Genomic DNA, 20,395 nt, shown 5'->3' on the forward strand with positions numbered 1-20,395 from the left:
GTGTGGAGCCCCTGCCCATGACCGGGGGCGAGAGGGGCCCCCGGCCCAGCCCTCCTCCTGCCCCTCCAGGGAGGACGTGGAGGCCCCGTGGCCAGAGGGCGTTCCCGAGATCCAGGTGGGGTCAGGAGTGCACCTGCACCACGGCCACGGCCGCCTGGACGCCGGCAACGTCCCCTTCCCGGGGCTCGCTCAGGCCCAGCGCCCGACGAGGACCCCTGACCTGGGGCACGGGCCGCCCCTTCCTCAGACCTCACATGACAGTGTCGTGCCCCCCACTAGGCTTTCGGGTGACACAGACACGTGTCCCCCTCCCCACGGCCAGTCGCTGTGGGAACTCGACAAGCTCGTGTCAGGCAAGGAGGAGCCGGGTCCTCGTGGGGCCTGAGCCGCACGTACCGCGTGACTGCTCCCGAGAAGATCCTGTCGATCATCTTGGTGGAAATGGCTGGAAAGGAAGGGGGTTGATGGGCAGCCCGCACCACGCCTCGGCCCCGATGTCACGACCCCCCCGAGCCGAGCCTGGACGGGGCAAGGACCGAAATGCCCACAGGCGGCCCCGGGGCCCCTGCACAGGCCCCTCCCGGGTGCAGCCACCCCTGCCCTTCGAGCGGACCAGGGGCGCACGAAGCTGACCGTGGTTCATTAAAGGGCGGCCTCAGTGCCATCCCGAAAACAAACACGTTTCAGCCCAAACTCCGCTAACAAGAGGCAAGAGCGGAGGCACCGACGCCGTCAGCTCCGGCCCACGAGGTCCCGCAGCCCGGGCGGCCATCCCTGCGGTCACCCGTGTCCCCGGCACGCACGGGGCCAAGACGCCCCCGCTTCAGGCCGCCGTGTGTGAGAAACAGCCCAGCGCGGCCGCACCTGCCATCGCCCGGCCGCACAGGCCATGCTGCCCGGAGACCCAGGGTGGGCACCAGCGGAACAGGGAAAGCCGGGGCGGGCCCGGGGTTCCCAGGGACAGCGAACGCCTGGTTCGGGGCCGATTCCCCGCGGTGAAGCGCTGGCTCGGGCCACACGGGCGGCTGTGCCGAGCTGGGCTCTCCTCGCGGCTACGTGTGGGGTCCAGGGCGCAGGTGGCTCCCTGAACCGGGCACAGGACAAATCCAGGCAATGCTACGTCTGCTCAGGGGCGCGTCCCACGCACGCAGGACGGGGGTCTACGGCCGCCGCGCGGCCCAGGAGCAGCCCCGGGAGACCCGGACGGGCGGAGCTCACATTCCGGGCACCAGGCACGCGAGTCGGCTGCGCGCAACAGATGCCACCATCACTGGGAAATACTCTTGGTTTTTTTGGGCGGGGGGAAGCAGACTTCAAGGAACCCTTTAGAAAACTCCAGCCGCACAGGCCACAGGCAGGCTCTCGTCCCTGGAAGCCGCACGACTATTACAGGAGCCGGGTGAGGACACCGGGGAGGCGCCGCCTCCCGCGGAGGGATCTGACCGCCCTCTAAGCCCGCGCTCCACCCAGTCGGGGACTGGATGGAAACTGCTCCCGGCCTTGGGGGCTGGAACCTGGAGCTGAGGGACGCGGCTGGTCTGCACGCCCTTGCTCGGGTGTTAACAATGAAGCCGCGTGGGACTGCAGGCTCTCGGGCCGGGTGCGGCTGTCTGAGCCTCAGGACCAGCGGCCCACACGGACCCTGCAGACGCCCGGGGGAAGACGCCTGGTGCAGAGGCGCACGCAGGGACCCAGACACGCGGGGACCCAGACACGGAGCGGGGAGTGGGGGAGGAGAGGCAGCTGCAGACCCGGGACGCCCTGAGAGAAGAAGGGTCTGCTCGGTGTCCCCGCGCCGCGCCCGCCCCTCTGCCCCTGCGCACCGTGGTCATTGTGCCGCGCCAGGTCGTGCGCGTCGATGAGCAGGTCGTGGTCCGTGTCCAGCTCCCAGAACTTGCAGTAGATGACGTAGAAGTGCTCGTAGGAGAAGAATTCGGTCAGCTGGTTGATGTCCGCCTCCTCCTCCAGCAGCGCCACATTCTGCCAAAGGACCCAGGCGGCCTGAGCGCGGGGCCTCTGGGGGGACGCCCCAAGTCCGGGTGGCTGCGGGCGGGGGCAGGGAAGGCGGGGTCGCTCCGAGTGGGGGCAGCTCTGCGGTGGGGGGAGCTCCAGCGCGGGGGCGGCTCCCTAGGCGGGCGTGGGGGTGGGGGGCAGCTCTCAGGGAATGAGGGCTCGGCTCTCCCTGGTGCCCAGTACGGCCCCCCCACTTCGCAGATCAACCATGGACCCCCAAGTGCAGGCGGCGCTCACAGGCCTGGGGGTGGGCAGGGAGCGTGGGGGAGGTGGGGATGGGGTGGGAGTGCGGGGGAGGGGAAAGGAGGGGGAGGAAAGGAGGGGGAGGGAGGGACGGGAGGACAGGGCGGGCGCGCCGCGCACCTGCAGGAAGGAGCTCCTCCGCAGCTCGGCGCAGGTGATCCTGCCGGACCAGGACCGGTTCACGGTGTAGAAGATCCGCTGGATGACCTGCGCGGGCGCCGTCAGTGCGCTGGGTGCGCGAACCCCCGAGCCTCGCCCCGCATGGAGACCCGGCGCCGGGGAGAGGGGCGCGGCCTTGGTCTCAGCCGCACCAGGCTCGCCAGGGCCGGACGGGCGGGGGCAGCGCGGCGGGAAGGGCCCTGCGGGAGGCGCCGCCCCAGGCCGCGCAAAGCGGGAAGGGTCTGGCCGGGGACGCCCCGGAGCTACGCGGGCCCAGGACAGGTGGGAAAGGGGCGCGGCCACCCCGGAAAGCCAGAGTCCCCCCAACGCCGGGCTCCCGGGCACGGCAGACACGTTCCCAGGAAACAGCCGCCTCCTCCCGAAGCTCAAGACCCCGGACCCCGCCCGCCCCGGAACCGCCCCCGGGCTCACCCCGGCCCCTCCGCTGGGGACCCACCGTGGTGATGTAGCGCGAGTGGAACTCGGACGCCTCCTTCAGGAACGACAGCCCCGGGTGCGTGTTCACCACGTCCTGCGGGTGGGAAGAATGAGGCGTGCGGTGTAGACGCCGGCCCTCCTGTGGAGTGTGCGGTGTAGACACCCGCCCTCCTGTGAAGTGTGCGGTGTAGACACCGGCCCCCCCGCGAAGGGTGAGGCATGCAGTGTAGACGCCGACCCTCCCGTGGAGTGTGCGGTGTAGACACCCGCCCTCCTGTGAAGTGTGCGGTGTAGACACCGGCCCCCCGTGAAGGGTGAGGCGTGCCGTGTAGACACCGGCTCTCACCTGCAGGAAGGGGACGAAGTCGTCCTGCACCAGGTAGTTGCAGCCAGGGCTCATGAGCAGATGGACGAACTTGGCCGCGTCGTCGTGGCAGTTGTGGAGGATTCTGGAAGGACAGGATGACTGCGCGCCACCCTCACAGGCGGGGGGGTTTCGACCCCGCAGACACAGGGTGGAACAACAGGGCAGGCCGCCACGCACGACCCGGGCAGGCCTGCGCCCACGCGCGGGTTTCTCCTCTCACGGTGGCAGCCGTAGGGGGCACCTGTCCTGACGCCAGGGGGACCCGGGGACGCCTCCGCCCTCCCGACACGGCCCCGTGCCCGGCCCGGGACTCACTTTCTCCACATGGCGACGAACTTGTGGACGGACACGGAGCCCGTGCGCTCCCCGCCGGCGCCACAGAACAGCGGTCCCTTCCAGTAGAGGGGGCAGCCACAGGCCTGGGGCACAGAGGGCAGGAGGGGCGGTCAGCGGGGCCCGGACGCCTGCGCTCCTGCCGCGCTCCTGCCGCGCTCCTGCCGCGCTCCTGGCGCCTGACCACCGCTGCCTGGAGACCCTCTGCTGCGGCCAGACGGAGCACACACAGCCAGGCACGTCTGGGTATCTGCAAACTCAATGTGGCTTTCGCTCCGGCCTTGGAACCGAGTCAGGAGAGCTGAGCCATGGAGTGCCGGGCACGCAGTCCCCCGACCAGAGACCACACGCGGACACTGTAACCAGAGGCGGCTGCGTCCCCAGTGTCTGCAAACCAAGCGGCGCAGACTAAGAACCAGTATGTGCGGGAAGAAATGGCCCCGTCAGCCAGGCAAGTGGTGAGTCCCACACCGACGGAAACGTCTCATGGAACGTGTGGGACAGGCCTGCAGCAGAGCCCACGGCAGGTTAAATACAGCCTTAAATACACACGCGAGGAAGGAAAGTTTAACATCAGTCGTCTGCACTTCTACCTCAAAGTCACACACACACGGCAGACATGGAAGGAAAAACAGTCAACAGAGAAAATCAGGAAAATCAAAACTTGATGATTTGAAAGATTCTTAACAATTAATTAACCCTGCTGGGCGCGGTGGCTCAGGCCTGTCATCCCAGCAGTTTCAGAGGCTGAGGTGGGCGGATCACGAGGTCAGGAGTTCGAGACCAGCCTGGCCAAGATGGTGCAACCCCGTCTCTCCTAAAAATACAAAAATTATCTGGGCGTGGTGGTGGCGGGCGCCTGTAATCCCAGTTACTCAGGACGCTGAGGCAGGAGAATCGCTTGAACCCGGGAGGTGATAGAAAGAGACTGTCTGAAAAAAATAAAAACAAATCACACACACTGTCTACAAAGCAAACTACAGAGCACGGCTGGGTGAAATCAAAGACGACCTAAACGTGGTAACATGGACCTCACTGCACTGCTGGGTTTACAGGCTGCAATTTCTTCCACAGAATCCACACAATCCCCACCCACAGAGTCCACGCAGCCCCCAGCCACAGAATCCACGGAGCCCCCACCCACAGAGTCCACGCAGCCCCCACCCACAGAGTCCACGCAGCCCCCACCCAGGGTCCACGCAGCCCCCACCCACAGAGTCCACGGAGCCCCCACCCAGGGTCCACGCAGCCCCCACACAGGGTCCACGGAGCCCCCACCCAGGGGCCACACAGCCCCCACCCAGGGGCCACGCAGCCCCCACCCACAGAGTCCACGCAGCCCCCACCCACGGAGTCCACGCAGCCCCCACCCAGGGTCCACGCAGCCCCCACCTACATGCACCAAGGGCTTGTTGTTTTGGGGGGTGCAGTATACACTGACAGGCTCGCATGAAAACTTATAAGGGAACACAAAAGAACTTCCAGGGGAACATGTTGATGGATGTAAGAGTCTCCCTCAGGCACTGGTGGGCTAAGGGAGCAAGGGAAGGAAGTGAGCTGGGACAGAGCAAACCCACTTCACACACACTGAATACCGGAAGATCCCAGCCTGAGGGTGAAAGGCCAGACAGCGGCCCTCCTGGAAGGAAACGAGAGGCTCTGCCGTGGCCAGGGTTTCTTGAACGGGGCACACGTGCACCCCCTGAAGGAAGAGAGTGGCCAGCTGCCCCGCCCCGGCCCGGGACTCCGGCTCAGCGCCCGGCACGGTGAACAGAATGACAGGAGAAGCCACCGAGAAAGAGGCCCAAACACGACAGAGCCCGGACGTGCACTGCCCTCCAGAGAGGGGCGCACGACGGCCGGCAGACAAGGGGGAGCGCGCCCGGCACTGGCGCTGGTGAGGGCAGGGTTCACGGGGCACGCAGCGGTGGCAACACGAGCACGAGACGCGGCTGAGTCAGAAAGGACTGAAGATGCCAGGTCGGGCAAGGCTGCCAGGCGGCCGGGCGTCCGCGTTGCTGGGAGAACCGGGACGCCACACAGCTGCCGGGAAAGTGGACCACAGGGGGGCTGAGCATAAGCCCCGAGGCCCGGCCGGGGCATCTGTCCTCCCAGAAGCATGAGGCCCGAGGCCCGGCCGGGGCATCCGTCTTCCAGAAGCATGAGGCCCGAGGCCCGGCCGGGGCATCCGTCCTCCCAGAAGCACACCAGCGGGAAGACGGCCGATGCCCGTGACAGCCGCACGGATGCGGACGCCGGCTGCCTGATGCACGGTGCCCCGGGGAGAGAAGCCTGATGCCAGAGCAGGGGCTGGAGGAATAAACTGACGGCAGCGTCGCCCGGGCAGGTGCGGGGCGGGAGTGACCACAGGGGGCGTGGGGGGACTTGGAGGGGCTGCACGCCACAGCACGGCGCGCAGTGCGGCGACGGGAAAAGATGCTATCCGGCTGGTGCACCTGTGGATGACGCGAAGGCAGCCGTGTGGAGCGGAGGGGCCGGGCCCTGCAGGACGCACAGGCACGTGCCGGCTCCCGTGACGAGGATCCCGAGGGAGCTCAGCCCTGGCCACCTGGGAAGGGTGCCGTGGTGCAGCGGGAGGGAACGAGCTGGGTGCCGGGCACTGGGCCCTTGGGCTGGTGCTGGTCTCACGCTTCTGACCTCATCAGGCCGTTCTGGCTCACGGGCCATGCAGATTTCAGACCCCAAGCACTCAACACCCAGGAATGTGGGGGTGTGTCAGCCTTCACATCTGTGCTCCTCATGGTGTGCAAGACACACCGTAATGACCTGGTGGCACGGACGGAGCATCAGATGTATCCAGTCCTACCGGCTGGCGCCCAGTCTACCCGGTCCTACAGGCTACAGTCAGATCTACCCGGTCCTACAGGCTACAGTCAGATCTACCCAGTCCTACAGGCTAGTGTCAGATCTACCCAGTCCTACAGGCTAGTGTCAGATCTACCCAGTCCTGCAGGCTACAGTCAGATCTACCCAGTCCTACAGGCTACAGTCAGATCTACCCAGTCCTACAGGCTAGTGTCAGATCTACCCAGTCCTACAGGCTAGTGTCAGATCTACCCAGTCCTGCAGGCTACAGTCAGATCTACCCAGTCCTACAGGCTACAGTCAGATCTACCCAGTCCTACAGGCTAGTGTCAGATCTACCCAGTCCTACAGACTAGTGTCAGATCTACCCAGTCCTACAGGCTACAGTCAGATCTACCCAGTCCTACAGGCTAGTGTCAGATCTACGCAGTCCTACAGGCTACAGTCAGATCTACCCAGTCCTGCAGGCTAGAGTCAGATCCATGCAATCCTACAGGCTAGAGTCAGATCCATGCAATCCTACAGGTTACAGTCAGATCCATCCAGTCCTACAGGCTACAGTCAGATCTACCCAGTCCTGCAGGCTACAGTCAGATCTACCCAGTCCTGCAGGCTACAGTCAGATCTACCCAGTCCTGCAGGCTACAGTCAGATCTACCCAGTCCTGCAGGCTACAGTCAGATCCATCCAATCCTACAGGCTACAGTCAGATCTACGCAGTCCTACTGGCTAGAGTCAGATCTACGCAGTCCTGCAGGCTACAGTCAGATCGACCCAGTCCTGCAGGCTACAGTCAGACCTACCCAGTCCTACAGGCTAGAGTCAGATCCATGCAATCCTACAGGCTACAGTCAGATCCATCCAGTCCTACAGGCTACAGTCAGATCCATCCAGTCCTACAGGCTAGAGTCAGATCGACCCAGTCCTACAGGCTAGAGTCAGATCGACCCAGTCCTGCAGGCTACAGTCAGATCTACCCAGTCCTGCAGGCTACAGTCAGATCTACCCAGTCCTACAGGCTAGCATCAGATCTACGCAGTCCTACAGGCTAGAGTCAGATCTACCCAGTCCTACAGGCTAGAGTCAGATCTACCCAGTCCTACAGGCTACAGTCAGATCTACCCAGTCCTGCAGGCTACAGTCAGATCTACCCAGTCCTGCAGGCTACAGTCAGATCTACCCAGTCCTGCAGGCTGAGTCAGATCTACCCGGTCCTGCAGGCTACAGTCAGATCTACCCGGTCCTGCAGGCTACAGTCAGATCTACCCGGTCCTACAGGCTACAGTCAGATCTACCCGGTCCTGCAGGCTACAGTCAGATCTACCCAGTCCTGCAGGCTGAGTCAGATCTACCCGGTCCTGCAGGCTACAGTCAGATCTACCCGGTCCTGCAGGCTACAGTCAGATCTACCCGGTCCTGCAGGCTACAGTCAGATCTACCCAGTCCTGCAGGCTACAGTCAGATCTACCCAGTCCTGCAGGCTACAGTCAGACCTACCCAGTCCTGCAGGCTACAGTCAGACCTACCCAGTCCTACAGGCTAGAGTCAGATCCATCCAGTCCTACAGGCTAGAGTCAGATCCATCCGGTCCTACAGGCTAGAGTCAGATCGACCCAGTCCTACAGGCTAGAGTCAGATCGACCCAGTCCTGCAGGCTACAGTCAGATCTACCCAGTCCTGCAGGCTACAGTCAGATCTACCCAGTCCTACAGGCTAGCATCAGATCTACGCAGTCCTACAGGCTAGAGTCAGATCTACCCAGTCCTACAGGCTAGAGTCAGATCTACCCGGTCCTACAGGCTACAGTCAGATCGACCCGGTCCTGCAGGCTACAGTCAGATCTACCCAGTCCTACAGGCTACAGTCAAATCTCCCCAGTCCTGCAGGCTACAGTCAGATCTACCCGGTCCTACAGGCTACAGTCAAATCTCCCCAGTCCTGCAGGCTACAGTCAGATCTACCCAGTCCTGCAGGCTACAGTCAGACCTACCCGGTCCTACAGGCTAGAGTCAGATCCATGCAATCCTACAGGCTACAGTCAGATCCATCCAGTCCTACAGGCTAGAGTCAGATCGACCCAGTCCTACAGGCTAGAGTCAGATCGACCCAGTCCTGCAGGCTACAGTCAGATCTACCCAGTCCTGCAGGCTACAGTCAGATCTACCCAGTCCTACAGGCTAGCATCAGATCTACGCAGTCCTACAGGCTAGAGTCAGATCTACCCAGTCCTACAGGCTAGAGTCAGATCTACCCGGTCCTGCAGGCTAGAGTCAGATCGACCCAGTCCTGCAGGCTACAGTCAGATCCATCCAATCCTACAGGCTACAGTCAGATCCATCCAATCCTACAGGCTACAGTCAGATCTACGCAGTCCTACAGGCTGGACTCAGATCGACCCAGTCCTACAGGCTACAGTCAGATCTACCCAGTCCTGCAGGCTAGAGTCAGATCTACCCAGTCCTACAGGCTACAGTCAGATCTACCCAGTCCTGCAGGCTACAGTCAGATCTACCCGGTCCTGCAGGCTGGCTACACGGTGATCCTTTTTGTTTCCTGAGTCATGGTCTTGCTGTTGCCCAGGCTGGAGCGCAGTGTGTGATCCCAGCTCAGTGCAGTCTCAACCTCACGGGCTCAAGCCATCCTCCCACCCTAGCCTCCCAAGTAGCTGGGACCACAGGTGCGTGCCACCATGCGTGGCTATTTTTTTTTTTTTTGTAGAGTGAAGTCTATGTTGCCCGGGCTGGTCTGGAACCCTTGGCCTCAAGCCATCCTCCCGCCTCGGCCTCCCAAAGTGCGGGGACTACAGGCTGACACCACAACCAGAGACAGCTGCATCCCCGGCGTCTGGGTGATGAGAACTGAGCGTGGGAGTGCTGGGCACACAGTCCCCCCACCACACCAAACCCGAAAATTACCTCCAAACTAATTAGCTCACAATTAAAAAAAAAAAATCCCGAAGTAAATGGAGACAATCAACTCCAAAATGCAAAAGACACAAAGGAAAGGAGTTAATCCTAAATGTTACAAAATCCTTATCTGAAAGGGAGTAACACACCAGATAACCTGATTCGACTCTCAAAGTCTTTTCGGGATCCACACACAGAAAGACCAACTCCGGGTGGGGCCGGGCCGAGCCGCGGCACGCCCACTGCACAGCCAGGACGGGGATCGAGGCCGCCAGCCCCGACAGTCCCTTCCGACCCTCCGCACCCCAGCGCGGCGACAGCCCCCAGGCCTCCTGCCCGGGGCTCCGGTTCACCTTTTCCAGGCCACGGCAGTAGGACCTGGAGCTTCTAGGCCTGGCTTCCCTCGCTCAGCGCCCGCGTGAAGGAGTCCGGCACGCTGCTCCGTGTGGATCGTCGGCCCGTGTACGGCTGCATCCTATTCCATTCCATTACGGCTCTGGTGATTGCACAGCAGGTCCCTAAGCACGAAGCACACCAGCCCCGAGGCCACGTGATGGTGCTGCTGCGGCAGGGGCACCGCGAGGACCAAGACCCGGGCGTCTGCACTCGCACGGGGCACGCTGACACCGACCGACGGGTCTGAGGGGAGACAGGAGGACGCCACAGCCACGGCTCGCGAGTTCAGCACGACTTCCTCGGCCGGTGCCAGGACAAGGGGAACATGTGCAGACACGGAAAGATGCCAGCAAATGACATCCTGGAGCCGGATGAGTCCTCAGGGTCACATGAAGCCGGGCTGGACTTTGGCTCGGAGCCCCCACCCCAATCTCATGGGGTACCGCGATCCTGAGTGTTGGACGCTCTGTCGCCCAGGCTGGAGTACAGTGGCACCATCTCGGCTCACTGCAACCGCCACCTCCCGGGTTCAAGCGAGACTCTGTCTCTCAAAAACAAACACACACACAAGAAACAGACAGCCTGTGTCTATGGAAACAATTCACGCTGTCATTAAAAACCTTCCCACAGAGAAAACTCCGTCCCAAATGGCCTCACTGATGAGTTCCAGCAAACACTCACATAAAATAACACCCAGTGTAAACAAACGGCTCCAGAAAAAGTGAATTCTAAGGGACATTTCCCAAGCAGCTCCCCGAGGCCAGCATCCCCCCAGACCAAGCCATGACAAGAAAAGGAGACCACAGGCCAGGCCTTCACGAGCGCAGACACAACCCCTGCAAGGCCAGGCCATCTGCACCCAACACAGAGGAGAAGTGTGACACCGTGTGGTGGACCAGGGACCGGCGCTCTCACCCCACGACCGGGGCTCACCCCAAGACCGGGGCTCACCCAAATACCAGGGCTCACCCCAAAGACCAGGGCTCACCCAAATACCGGGACTCACCCCAAAGACCAGGGCTCACCCCAAGACCGGGGCTCACCCCAAGACCGGGGCTCACCCAAAGACCGGGACTCACCCCAAAGACCAGGGCTCACCCCAAGACCGGGGCTCACCCCAAGACCGGGGCTCACCCCAAGACCGGGGCTCACCCAAATACCGGGACTCACCCCAAGACCAGGGCTCACCCCAAGACCGGGGCTCACCCCAAGACCGGGGCTCACCCAAATACCGGGACTCACCCCAAAGACCAGGGCTCACCCAAATACCGGGGCTCACCCCAAGACGAGGACTCACCCCAAGACCGGGGCTCACCCCAAGACCGGGGCTCACCCAAATACCGAGGCTCACCCCAAAGACCGGGGCTCACCCCAAAGACCAGGGCTCACCCCAAGACCGGGGCTCACCCCAAGACCGGGGTTGCCTTCACACTCATGTCCGTCAGGTCAAGACCAGTTCTTCATGACCCAGACCCTGCCGGGCCTGGCAATGCACAGCTAATGCACACGAGAGGCGTGACCCGCTGCAGTGGACCGGGGACCGGGGCTGCCTTCATACTCAGATGTACTGGACAAACTGCAAGGCACGTCTGTAATTTTATAAAGTAAACCTGAGGCCAGGCATGGTGGCTCATGCCCGTCATCGTCCCAGCACTTTGAGAGGCTGAGACAAGAGGCCCTTCCAGCCCAGGAGTTCCAGACCAGCCTGGGCAACAGAGCGGAACCCTGTCTCTACGAAAAAAAAAAAAAAAAAATCAGCCAGGTGTGGTGGCAGGTGCCAGGGGTCCCGGCTACTCGGGAGGGCTGAGGTGGGTGGATCACTTGAGCCCAGGAGGTCGGGGCTGCAGTGAGCTGACGAGTGAGTTAAACTTGGTCAGAAGATGCGGAGCCCACATATAAAAACCAACAGTGCTTCTCGCCACTCGCCATCGACCATCGTGTTAAAGTAAAAAAACGCCACGTACAGTGTCAGCAGAAGTGGGAAATGCTTGGGTATCGACGTGATGAACCGCGAACAGGACCAAACACGACGAGGCGTCCCGACGGAAACGAAAGACGCCTGAAATAAGGGAGAGCTGGACCGTGTTCCCGAGACGGAAGCCTCAAGACGGTCGAGGTTCTTCCAAGTTAACCTGGAGTCAACGGGATGCCAGCGCCATCCCAGCAGCTGCTGTAGCCATGGAGGGGACGGCTCTGACATTCACACGGTGGGAACGGGAAACGGTGCGGCCGCTCGGGGCGACGGCGTGCAGGTTCCCCAGAAAGCCGGCAGTGGGACTGCACACGCGCACGGAATGCCACGCGATGCGGCCCTCACTCGCTCGCTCACTCACTCGCTCACTGACGGAGAACACGCCGTGGGCCGTGACTCAGGCCCTCACTCGCTCACTGACGGAGAGAATGCGAAACCACACGGGCCTCACGCAGGGAAACCTGAGGATGCCAGCGACACCCGGGCTACACGTTCGTCCCCTGGTCCGGGGCCCGGCTCACAGAAAACCGTCCCAAAGGCACACGGCGGAGACGGGGACGGACGCCCGCATGTGGCGGTGAGCTGGGCGCCACCCAGACAGGCTCAGCGGCCTTGGGGGGAGCGGAACTTGGCCTGCGGCCCCCGCACATGCGGGACACTCACGGGGTTCTGCTGCCACAGCGCAGGTGCATTAAGTCACAAAAGCACAGCCCCTGCCGGCCTCTGCCCACAGTCACCGTGGGGGCCCGAGCACCACGCACTCTGCCTGCCGGGGCCGGGCCGGTGTGTATACAAACAGCCGGTGTGTGCACGGACAGCAGGGCCTGTGGAGGTGTCCCTCGGACTCCCAGCGGTGCAGACACTGCAAGCAAGAGAACTTCAGTCTCAGAGCTCTCCCCTGTCCCGCTGGGTCACACCCAGCTCACCCTGCTTCTTGGGGGCATCGAAGACCATGAGAAAACTTGCTTTTTCCCACCAAACGTGACACCCGGCCAACGGGCCAAGTTCTTTCAAGCCTGAAAGCCTCACCACCTTCGACGGCCACGAAGGCCGCCGCCGCCGCCGCGCCTGAAGTGAGGTCACGCGGAAAGCTGCGTCCCGGGAGGAAAACGACACGAAGCGTGCACGTGAGAACCAGGCGCCGTGGCGGGGAAGCCCCGAGGGGAACGTGTGGGTCACGTGCAGGAACCTCACCGCGCTGCATGAGTGGCTTCGTAGGACCCGAAGGGGACACAGCACGTGAGCCGCAGAAGAGGCGACCGACCCGGCCGGCGGCGTGCACCCTGCGTGTGGGGCTGGGCAGACTCGGCGAGGGCGAGTCCTCGACATAACCGAGGCTGTGCTGAAAAGGATGAAGCCGTCCGAGGTGCAAGCAAAGAGACCTCCCCGTGAAGGAACTCTCAGCGACATCCCACAGCCTCAAGAGCACGGAGGATAACACTGGAAGCCGAGACACACGTGGAGAGTCGAGCGAGCCTGCCAGGGCGGGCGGTGGGTGCCCACTCCACACCGGACATGGAGACGGCACGGCTGTCACTACTTCTGTGGCACGTTTTTACCGAGACATGAAACAATTCTTAACGTGTGTGGTGTTTTAAATTACAGCATACTAGGTAAATATTAGCTGTTTTCATTCACTCCACGTTTGCAACCAACTGTAAGAAAGTTTCTAATATTTCAACAAAAGCAACTACAGAGTGACCCTAATTTTCCTTGTAAGACGGCTTTGCATGCTCGCAGCTTATCTGGTCCTTACACGGCCCCACACTGCCATGCAAGACGACGCCACCTCTACAGATACGGACTTAGTAAGAACAAATACCCAAGGGTAAAACAGCATGCTAATTTTTCTCTCAGAAATGCAGGATGTATGCATGTTCATCCTCATACACACATTCGCGTGTACTTGCTCATATTAAAAGCTAAAACGACAATAAGAGGGTAAACTAAAGCTACGGGAACTCTTACCTCGGGGGGAGAAACAGCGCAGACAGGGACGGAACCTGGACTTACCTAACTGTGTCTGCTTTGTTAGCGTTCACTTTGTAACCACAGAGGTTTTTTTTTTTTTTTTGAGACGGAGTCTCTCTCTGTCGCCCAGGCTGGAGTGCAGTGGCCGGATCTCAGCTCACTGCAAGCTCCACCTCCCGGGTTCATGCCATTCTCCCGCCTCAGCCTCCCGAGTAGCTGGGACTACAGGCGCCCACCACCTCGCCCAGCTAATTTTTTTTGTATTTTTAGTAGAGACGGGGTTTCACCGTGTTAGCCAGGATGGTCTCGATCTCCCGACCTCGTGATTCGCCCGTCTCGGCCTCCCAAAGTGCTGGGATTACAGGCTTGAGCCACCGCGCCCAGCCGTAACCACAGAGGTTTTTACGTATTTATAAAACAAGACTTTGTAAAATACTTTAAAAGGACAGTCTCTAATAGAGAAAGGGGGGACACTTCCCAACGTGTTCTTTCAGACACGTATTTCTCTAAAACCAAAACCAGACAAAGGACTCACAAGAAAACTCTCAGGCAGTGTGTTCTCTGTGAATCCAGTTGCAAAAATTACCGGAATCCAGCAACATATGAAAGACACGAGACACACCGACCACATGGAATTTATGCTAGGAATGCAAGGTTGGTTTAACATCCCAAAACCCACTCATTTAATAGACTGTATTCATAGGTTAAAAATACAAACACCGGCCGGGCGCAGTGGCTCACACCTCAATCCCAGCACTTTGGTGGCTCACACCTCTATCCCAGCACTTTGGGAGGCTGAGGCAGGTGGATCACTTGAAGTCAGGAGTTCCTGAATCAGCCTGGCCAATATGGTGAAACTCCATCTCTACTAAAAATATAAAAATTAGCCAGGCATGGTGGTACACACCTGTAGTCCCAGCTACTTGGGAGGCCAAGGCAGGAGAATCGCTTGAACCTGGAAGGTGGAGGTTGCAGTGAGCCGAGAGGGCACCATTGCACTCCAGCCTGGGCAACAGAGCAAGATTCTGCCTCAAAACAAACAAGCAAACTGAAAAAACAAAAACCTGCCCACTCCTGAGGACCGCCTTCACAGCTGCAGAGCTGGAGAGGGCTGGGGAGCAGGGGTCTCGCCCCGAGGGGCTCACGAGTACCGTGCACTAAGGCTCTGGGCTCTGACCTGGAGGGGTGGGAGCATCTGCCTTCCGGCGACTCCACCTGGAGGACGGGACGCTGGAGAGGTGGGCCCGGGTCCCTGGAAACACAATCGCCCACCAGGGGTCCAGACACACGTCCCTGGAGTGAGCCTTGCCTTGGTAACGCACAGACACTAAACCGAGCGTGCCCGATCTGCGGACGTCCACGCAGGCAGCCTGGAAAGCAGGTGGCAAATGACGAACATGGCGCCGCAGCACTCAGAGTGAGTCCAGAAATGGGTCCTCGGGGCCACTGCCGGGGGACAGGGGTCCACAGCCGCCCAGCCTGGGACGGCGGCTCCTCGGGCAGAAAGGGGCACGGCCAGGAGGGTGCTGAACGGCCTCAGGACGAGAATGCAGACGGAATTCCCACTTGAGTTTCAGATGCTTAAGAATTCACACAGCAGCGACCAGACAGCAAACCTCAGGCCACAACTGTAACCTCAGAGGAAACCTGGGCCACTCCCGCACACGTGACACGCACCCGCCTCGGCCGCTGGCCTCACTCATGCCCGTGTGACACACACCCACCTCGGCCACTCCAGCCTCTCCACCTCACCCTCACACGCCGGTGGCACCTGCCTCGGCCGCCCCACCTCACTCTCACGTGTGTGACATGCACCTGCCTCGGCCGCCCCACCTCCTCACTCTCACGCGTGTGACATGCACCTGCCCCGGCCGCCCCGCCTCACCCTCTCACGCCCGCAGTACCACCTCGGCTGCTCCACGTCACACGGGGGACACGCACCTTGGCCACCAGGCCCATGTCGTCCATGGTGGCTCTCTCGTGGGGGAGGCGGGCGAAGGTGCTCTCGATCTTGCTGATGGCGGCATCCACGTTGAGCGAGTCCTGCGGGCGTCCTCTGGGGAAGTAGAAGGTCGGAATGCTTTGGCTGCTGGCCGGGGGCAGACGCTCTTCTTTCCGCGTCTGAACCTGAAGAGTGACGGACAGCGCTCGGTTACAACCCGGGAGCATCGAACGCCTTCTCCACCCGGACAACACGAGGGGCCTCTCCGGGGCCGACGGTGCCGAGGCCGCCTGACCCCGGCCGGGAGAGGACACGCCGCAGTCCCTGTCGGGGACCACACGGGTACTGCACTGCAGGGGCCACCTCCGCCCAGGAGGACACACGACGCTGCCACGGACCCCATGCTGGGTGGCTGCTCTGCACCACTGAGCCCCCGCCACACCCCACAGGGCCCCGGGGACACGGGCAGCTGCGTGCCCCAGACGTCTGAGAGCCCAGCCAGGACCCACTCCCGACTCCCATGGGCCACAGCACGGACCCCACCACACCCGGCAGGGCCCCGGGGACACGGGCAGCCGCACCCCAGACGTCTGAGGGCTCAGCCAGGACCCACTCCCGACTCCCATGGGCCACAGCACGGACCCCACCACACCCGGCAGGGCCCCGGGGACACGGGCAGCCGCACCCCAGACGTCTGAGGGCTCAGACGTGGAGAGGCCCAGGTGCCATACACAGGCAGCCCTGCCCCTGGAGCCCGGGCGACTCACGTCCAGAGAGGCACAGGCAGGGCAGGCAACCGCACACCACCAACTACCCAGGGGACGGGCCGTGTCCTCCTCCTCCACCAACTACCCAGGGGACGGGCTGTGTCCTCCTCCACCAACTACCCAGGGGACAGGCCGTGTCCTCCTCCTCCACCAACTACCCAGGAGACAGGCTGTGTCCTCCTCCTCCACCAACTACCCAGGGGACGGGCCGTGTCCTCCTCCTCCACCAACTACCCAGGGGACGGGCTGTGTCCTCCTCCACCAACTACCCAGGGGACAGGCCGTGTCCTCCTCCTCCACCAACTACCCAGGGGACGGGCCGTGTCCTCCTCCTCCACCAACTACCCAGGGGACGGGCCGTGTCCTCCTCCTCCACCAACTACCCAGGGGACAGGCCGTGTCCTCCTCCACCAACTGCCGTGGAGGAGGGGTCCCGGGAGGAAGCCGGGGAGGAGGGTCCGATGGACCACAGCTCAGGGCCTTTGCAGCCACAATCCTGACTGCCGGGATCAATCCAGGCCTGGGTCCCAGCTCCAGTGTCCTCACAGAGAACACAGCCCACCCTGCTACTGCCACAGGACCCTCACCCCACGTCACAAGGGTCCCACACACAGCGCCCAACTGTCCCCACCCTGCTGTCTCCACAGGGCCCTCACCCCAGGTGAGACTCCGCTGCTTTACTCTGATCCCCATCTAGGAGGAAGGAGGCCGCCTCCGTGACCTGGGGCGGAGCAGGCTTCCCTCAGCAGGTGCCGACCGAGCGCTCCTTCAGCAGAGCTTTACCTTCCCGTGTGATTCAGAACGTGAGCTCTGTGCCTGCGGCAGGAGGTCCCTGCACCTCCCCGGGCCCACAGCGCACCTCCCCGAGTCCACAGCGCACCTCCCCGAGTCCACGGCGCACCTCCCGGGCCCACGGCGCACCTCCCCGAGTCCACGGCGCACCTGCCCGGGCCCACGGCGCACCTCCCCGGGCCCACGGCGCACCTCCCCGGGCCCACGGCGCACCTGCCCGGGCCCACGGCGCACCTCCCCGGGCCCACGACGTGTCCGCACAGCGGCGTCTTCCCGTCTCCCTCCCGCCTCCTGCAGCGGGGGCCCCACTGTGGAGCCTGCGGCTCTTCCCCTCCATCACGCTGGGTTCACACCGCTCTGCTATCTGGGGTACGGAACTGACCCCGCGAATATTCTGCAGCGGGGGCTCTCGGGCTCCCGATTTTGGCAACAGAATGATGACCTGGACACACAAACCAACCTCCCTGCTGGAAACCGCCAGGAACCCCGGACGGTGTGTTTCACAAGCGTCTTCCAGACGGCACCCCAGGCTGGCAGGAAAGGAGGACGCCTCAGGCCACGGCTGCCTGGAAGGAGGAGCCCAGGGAAGGCCGTGGAGCCTGAACAGGCTCTGCCTGCAGAAGCGTGGGCCGAGCGCGCTCACCCGAAATCGCTCAGTCTTGCAGGGCTCTGGGGAAGACGAGGCAAAACCCAGGGTCCTCGGGGGAAGCCGCCCTAAGTGCGGCGCCCAGAACACGGCACCTGCGGTGGGAAGAAGAACTCCAAGGACGTCCCCAGCGCGCCTCCGGCCCCGGGAAGCAAAGGATCAGCCTTCACCTGGAGCTGCCTGTAGGAGCTGCGCAGGGCGGAGCTCTCCCCCGAGAACTTACAGCGACAGCCCACTCTCCGGCAGGTTTGCAAACCAAACTTAGGTCACCAGGACGGTGCGCAAACCCTCAAACCGGCCGGGCACAGTGGCTCGTGCCTGCAATCCTGGCGCTTTGGGAGGCTGAGGGGGGCAGGATGCCTGAGCTGGGGAGTTCGAGACCAGTCTGGGCAACACGGCAAAATTTCACCTCTACTAAAAAAAAAAAAAAAAAATAGAAAAAATTAGCTGGGTTTGGTGGCAGGTGCCTGTAATCCCAGCTACTTGGGAGGCTGAGGCAGGAGAATCGCTTCAACCCAGGAGGTGGAGCTTGCAGTGAGCTGAGATCTGGCCCCTGTACTCCAGCCCGGGTGACAGAGCGAGACTCTGTCTTAAAACAAAAAACAGAAAATTAACCAGGTGTGGCGGCGGGCACCCGTCATCCCAGCTACTTGAGGGGCTGAGGCAGGAGAATCGCTTAAACCCGGGAGGCAGAGGGTGCGGTGAGCTGAGATCGCGCCACTGCACTCCAGCCCGGGTGACAGAGCGAGACTCCGTCTCAAAAAAAAAAAAAAAAAAAAAAAAAAAGAGATGAACACGTAGACACGTTTAGAGCAGAACGTACAGACTATACACACCATTAACAGACCATTCACATGCCGTTAACAGACACCGTGTGACGCAAAAGCTGAGGAAACGCAGCCCGGAGAAGCCAAGAGCTCCCAAAGCGAAGGTCGGAATTGAAAGAAGGGATGAAGGGCGGTAACGAGTGGGAAAACCTCGGCACGCTGACCACAGAAATCAGTGATAACAACGTACGTTCAATTCTTAAAAAAAAAAACTCAAAACAACAGCGTGTCAGTGAAATGGTGACTGGATGAGTGTGTGCCTGTTTGTGAGTTGCAGGAAAAGATATTGATTAATATTGGGCTTTGAAATAGTTAGTTGACATTCCTTTTTTTTTTTTTTCCTTTAAAGAGACGGGGGTCTCGCTATGTTGCCCAGGCTGGTCTTGAACTCCTGGCCTCCAGCGATTCTCCTGCCTCAGCCTCCCAAGGCGCTGGGATCACAGGGGTGAGGCACCGTGCCCGGCCAGCCGCCGATTCTGTGGGATAAACAGTGAGCTCGTAGAAAGCGTGTACCCCAAACGAGAGAAGAGGTGACGGAGCTGAAAAACAGCGGGAGACAGGGATGCAGGATGAGACGTAAGAGTCCATCACACGGACGAGCAGACGACATGGACATCAATGAACCAAGTGTTCCGGTTACAAGGCAAAGATCGGGCTGCAGAAAGAAAACAGCACTTGTGTATACGGGACACACAGGAGACAGAAGGACACAGGAGACACACGTGGCTTAAGGACCCAGAGGCTGCACATTGTTTTGAGGTGGAAAAACACAGAGCAGGCAGACAGTAAAGCTGGCGTCGCCGTACTAACATCCACGAAGTGACACGAGGCGATGGACAGACCCGGAGACGGACAGGCCACCGCAGAACGCTGAAGAGGTCGGTCACGGGAGGACAGGATGACGCTAACTTTATCCGTGCCTGACAACGCAGCCTTGGCACCGATCGAGTAAACACCACTGGGCACAAACTCAGCACGCCAGGAAAGGAAGAGAACACCCACCCTGGGCACCGACACGGAGAAGGCCGGGACCCCCACCCTGGGCACCGACACGGAGAAGGCCGGGACCCCCGCCCTGGGCACCGACACGGAGAAGGCCGGGACCCCCGCCATGGGCACCGACACGGGGAAGGCCGGGACCCCCGCCATGGGCACCGACACGGGGAAGGCCGGGACCCCCACCCTGGGCACCGACACGGGGAAGGCCGGGACCCCCGCCATGGGCACCGACACGGGGAAGGCCGGGACCCCCGCCATGGGCACCGACACGGGGAAGGCCGGGACCCCCGCCCTGGGCACCGACACGGGGAAGGCCGGGACCCCCGCCCTGGGCACCGACACGGGGAAGGCCGGGACCCCCACCCTGGGCACCGATGCAGGGAAGGCCGGGACCCCCACCCTGGGCACCGATGCAGGGAAGGCCGGGACCCCCACCCTGGGCACTGATGGGGGGAAAGCTGGGACCCCCACCCTGGGCACCAACAGGGGGAAGCTGGGGCCCCCACCCTGGGCACTGATGGGGGGAAAGCTGGGACCCCCACCCTGGGCACCAACAGGGGGAAGGCCGGGACCCCCACCCTGGGCACCGACACGGGGAAGGCCGGGACCCCCACCCTGGGCACTGTTGGGGGGAAAGCTGGGACCCCCACCCTGGGCACCGACACGGAGAAGGCCGGGACCCCCACCCTGGGCACCGACACGGGGAAGGCCGGGACCCCCACCCTGGGCACCGACAGGGGGAAGGCCGGGGCCCCCACCCTGGGCACCGACACGGGGAAGGCCGGGACCCCCACCCTG

At 62.0% G+C, this 20,395-nt stretch overlaps 1 protein-coding gene across 3 annotated transcripts in view; it reads right to left on the reverse strand.

Annotated features, from left to right (window-relative positions):
* LOC114669841 (serine/threonine-protein phosphatase 2A regulatory subunit B'' subunit beta) overlaps positions 1 to 20,395 on the reverse strand; it is a 38,999-nt gene that overhangs the window by 6,391 nt on the left and 12,213 nt on the right. For all 3 annotated transcript variants that reach the window (XM_077987986.1, XM_077987989.1, XM_077987987.1), the window contains exons 2-8: positions 15,566 to 15,751; positions 3,536 to 3,639; positions 3,200 to 3,302; positions 2,873 to 2,947; positions 2,377 to 2,463; positions 1,824 to 1,980; positions 397 to 445 (exon numbers count right to left, since the gene is read on the reverse strand). In XM_077987986.1, the coding sequence (XP_077844112.1) occupies positions 397 to 445; positions 1,824 to 1,980; positions 2,377 to 2,463; positions 2,873 to 2,947; positions 3,200 to 3,302; positions 3,536 to 3,639; positions 15,566 to 15,751 (761 nt within the window). The remainder of the gene's footprint in view (positions 1 to 396; positions 446 to 1,823; positions 1,981 to 2,376; positions 2,464 to 2,872; positions 2,948 to 3,199; positions 3,303 to 3,535; positions 3,640 to 15,565; positions 15,752 to 20,395) is intronic.

Source organism: Macaca mulatta, chromosome X (assembly GCF_049350105.2).
Source record: "Macaca mulatta isolate MMU2019108-1 chromosome X, T2T-MMU8v2.0, whole genome shotgun sequence".
Taxonomy (NCBI): domain Eukaryota; kingdom Metazoa; phylum Chordata; class Mammalia; order Primates; family Cercopithecidae; genus Macaca; species Macaca mulatta.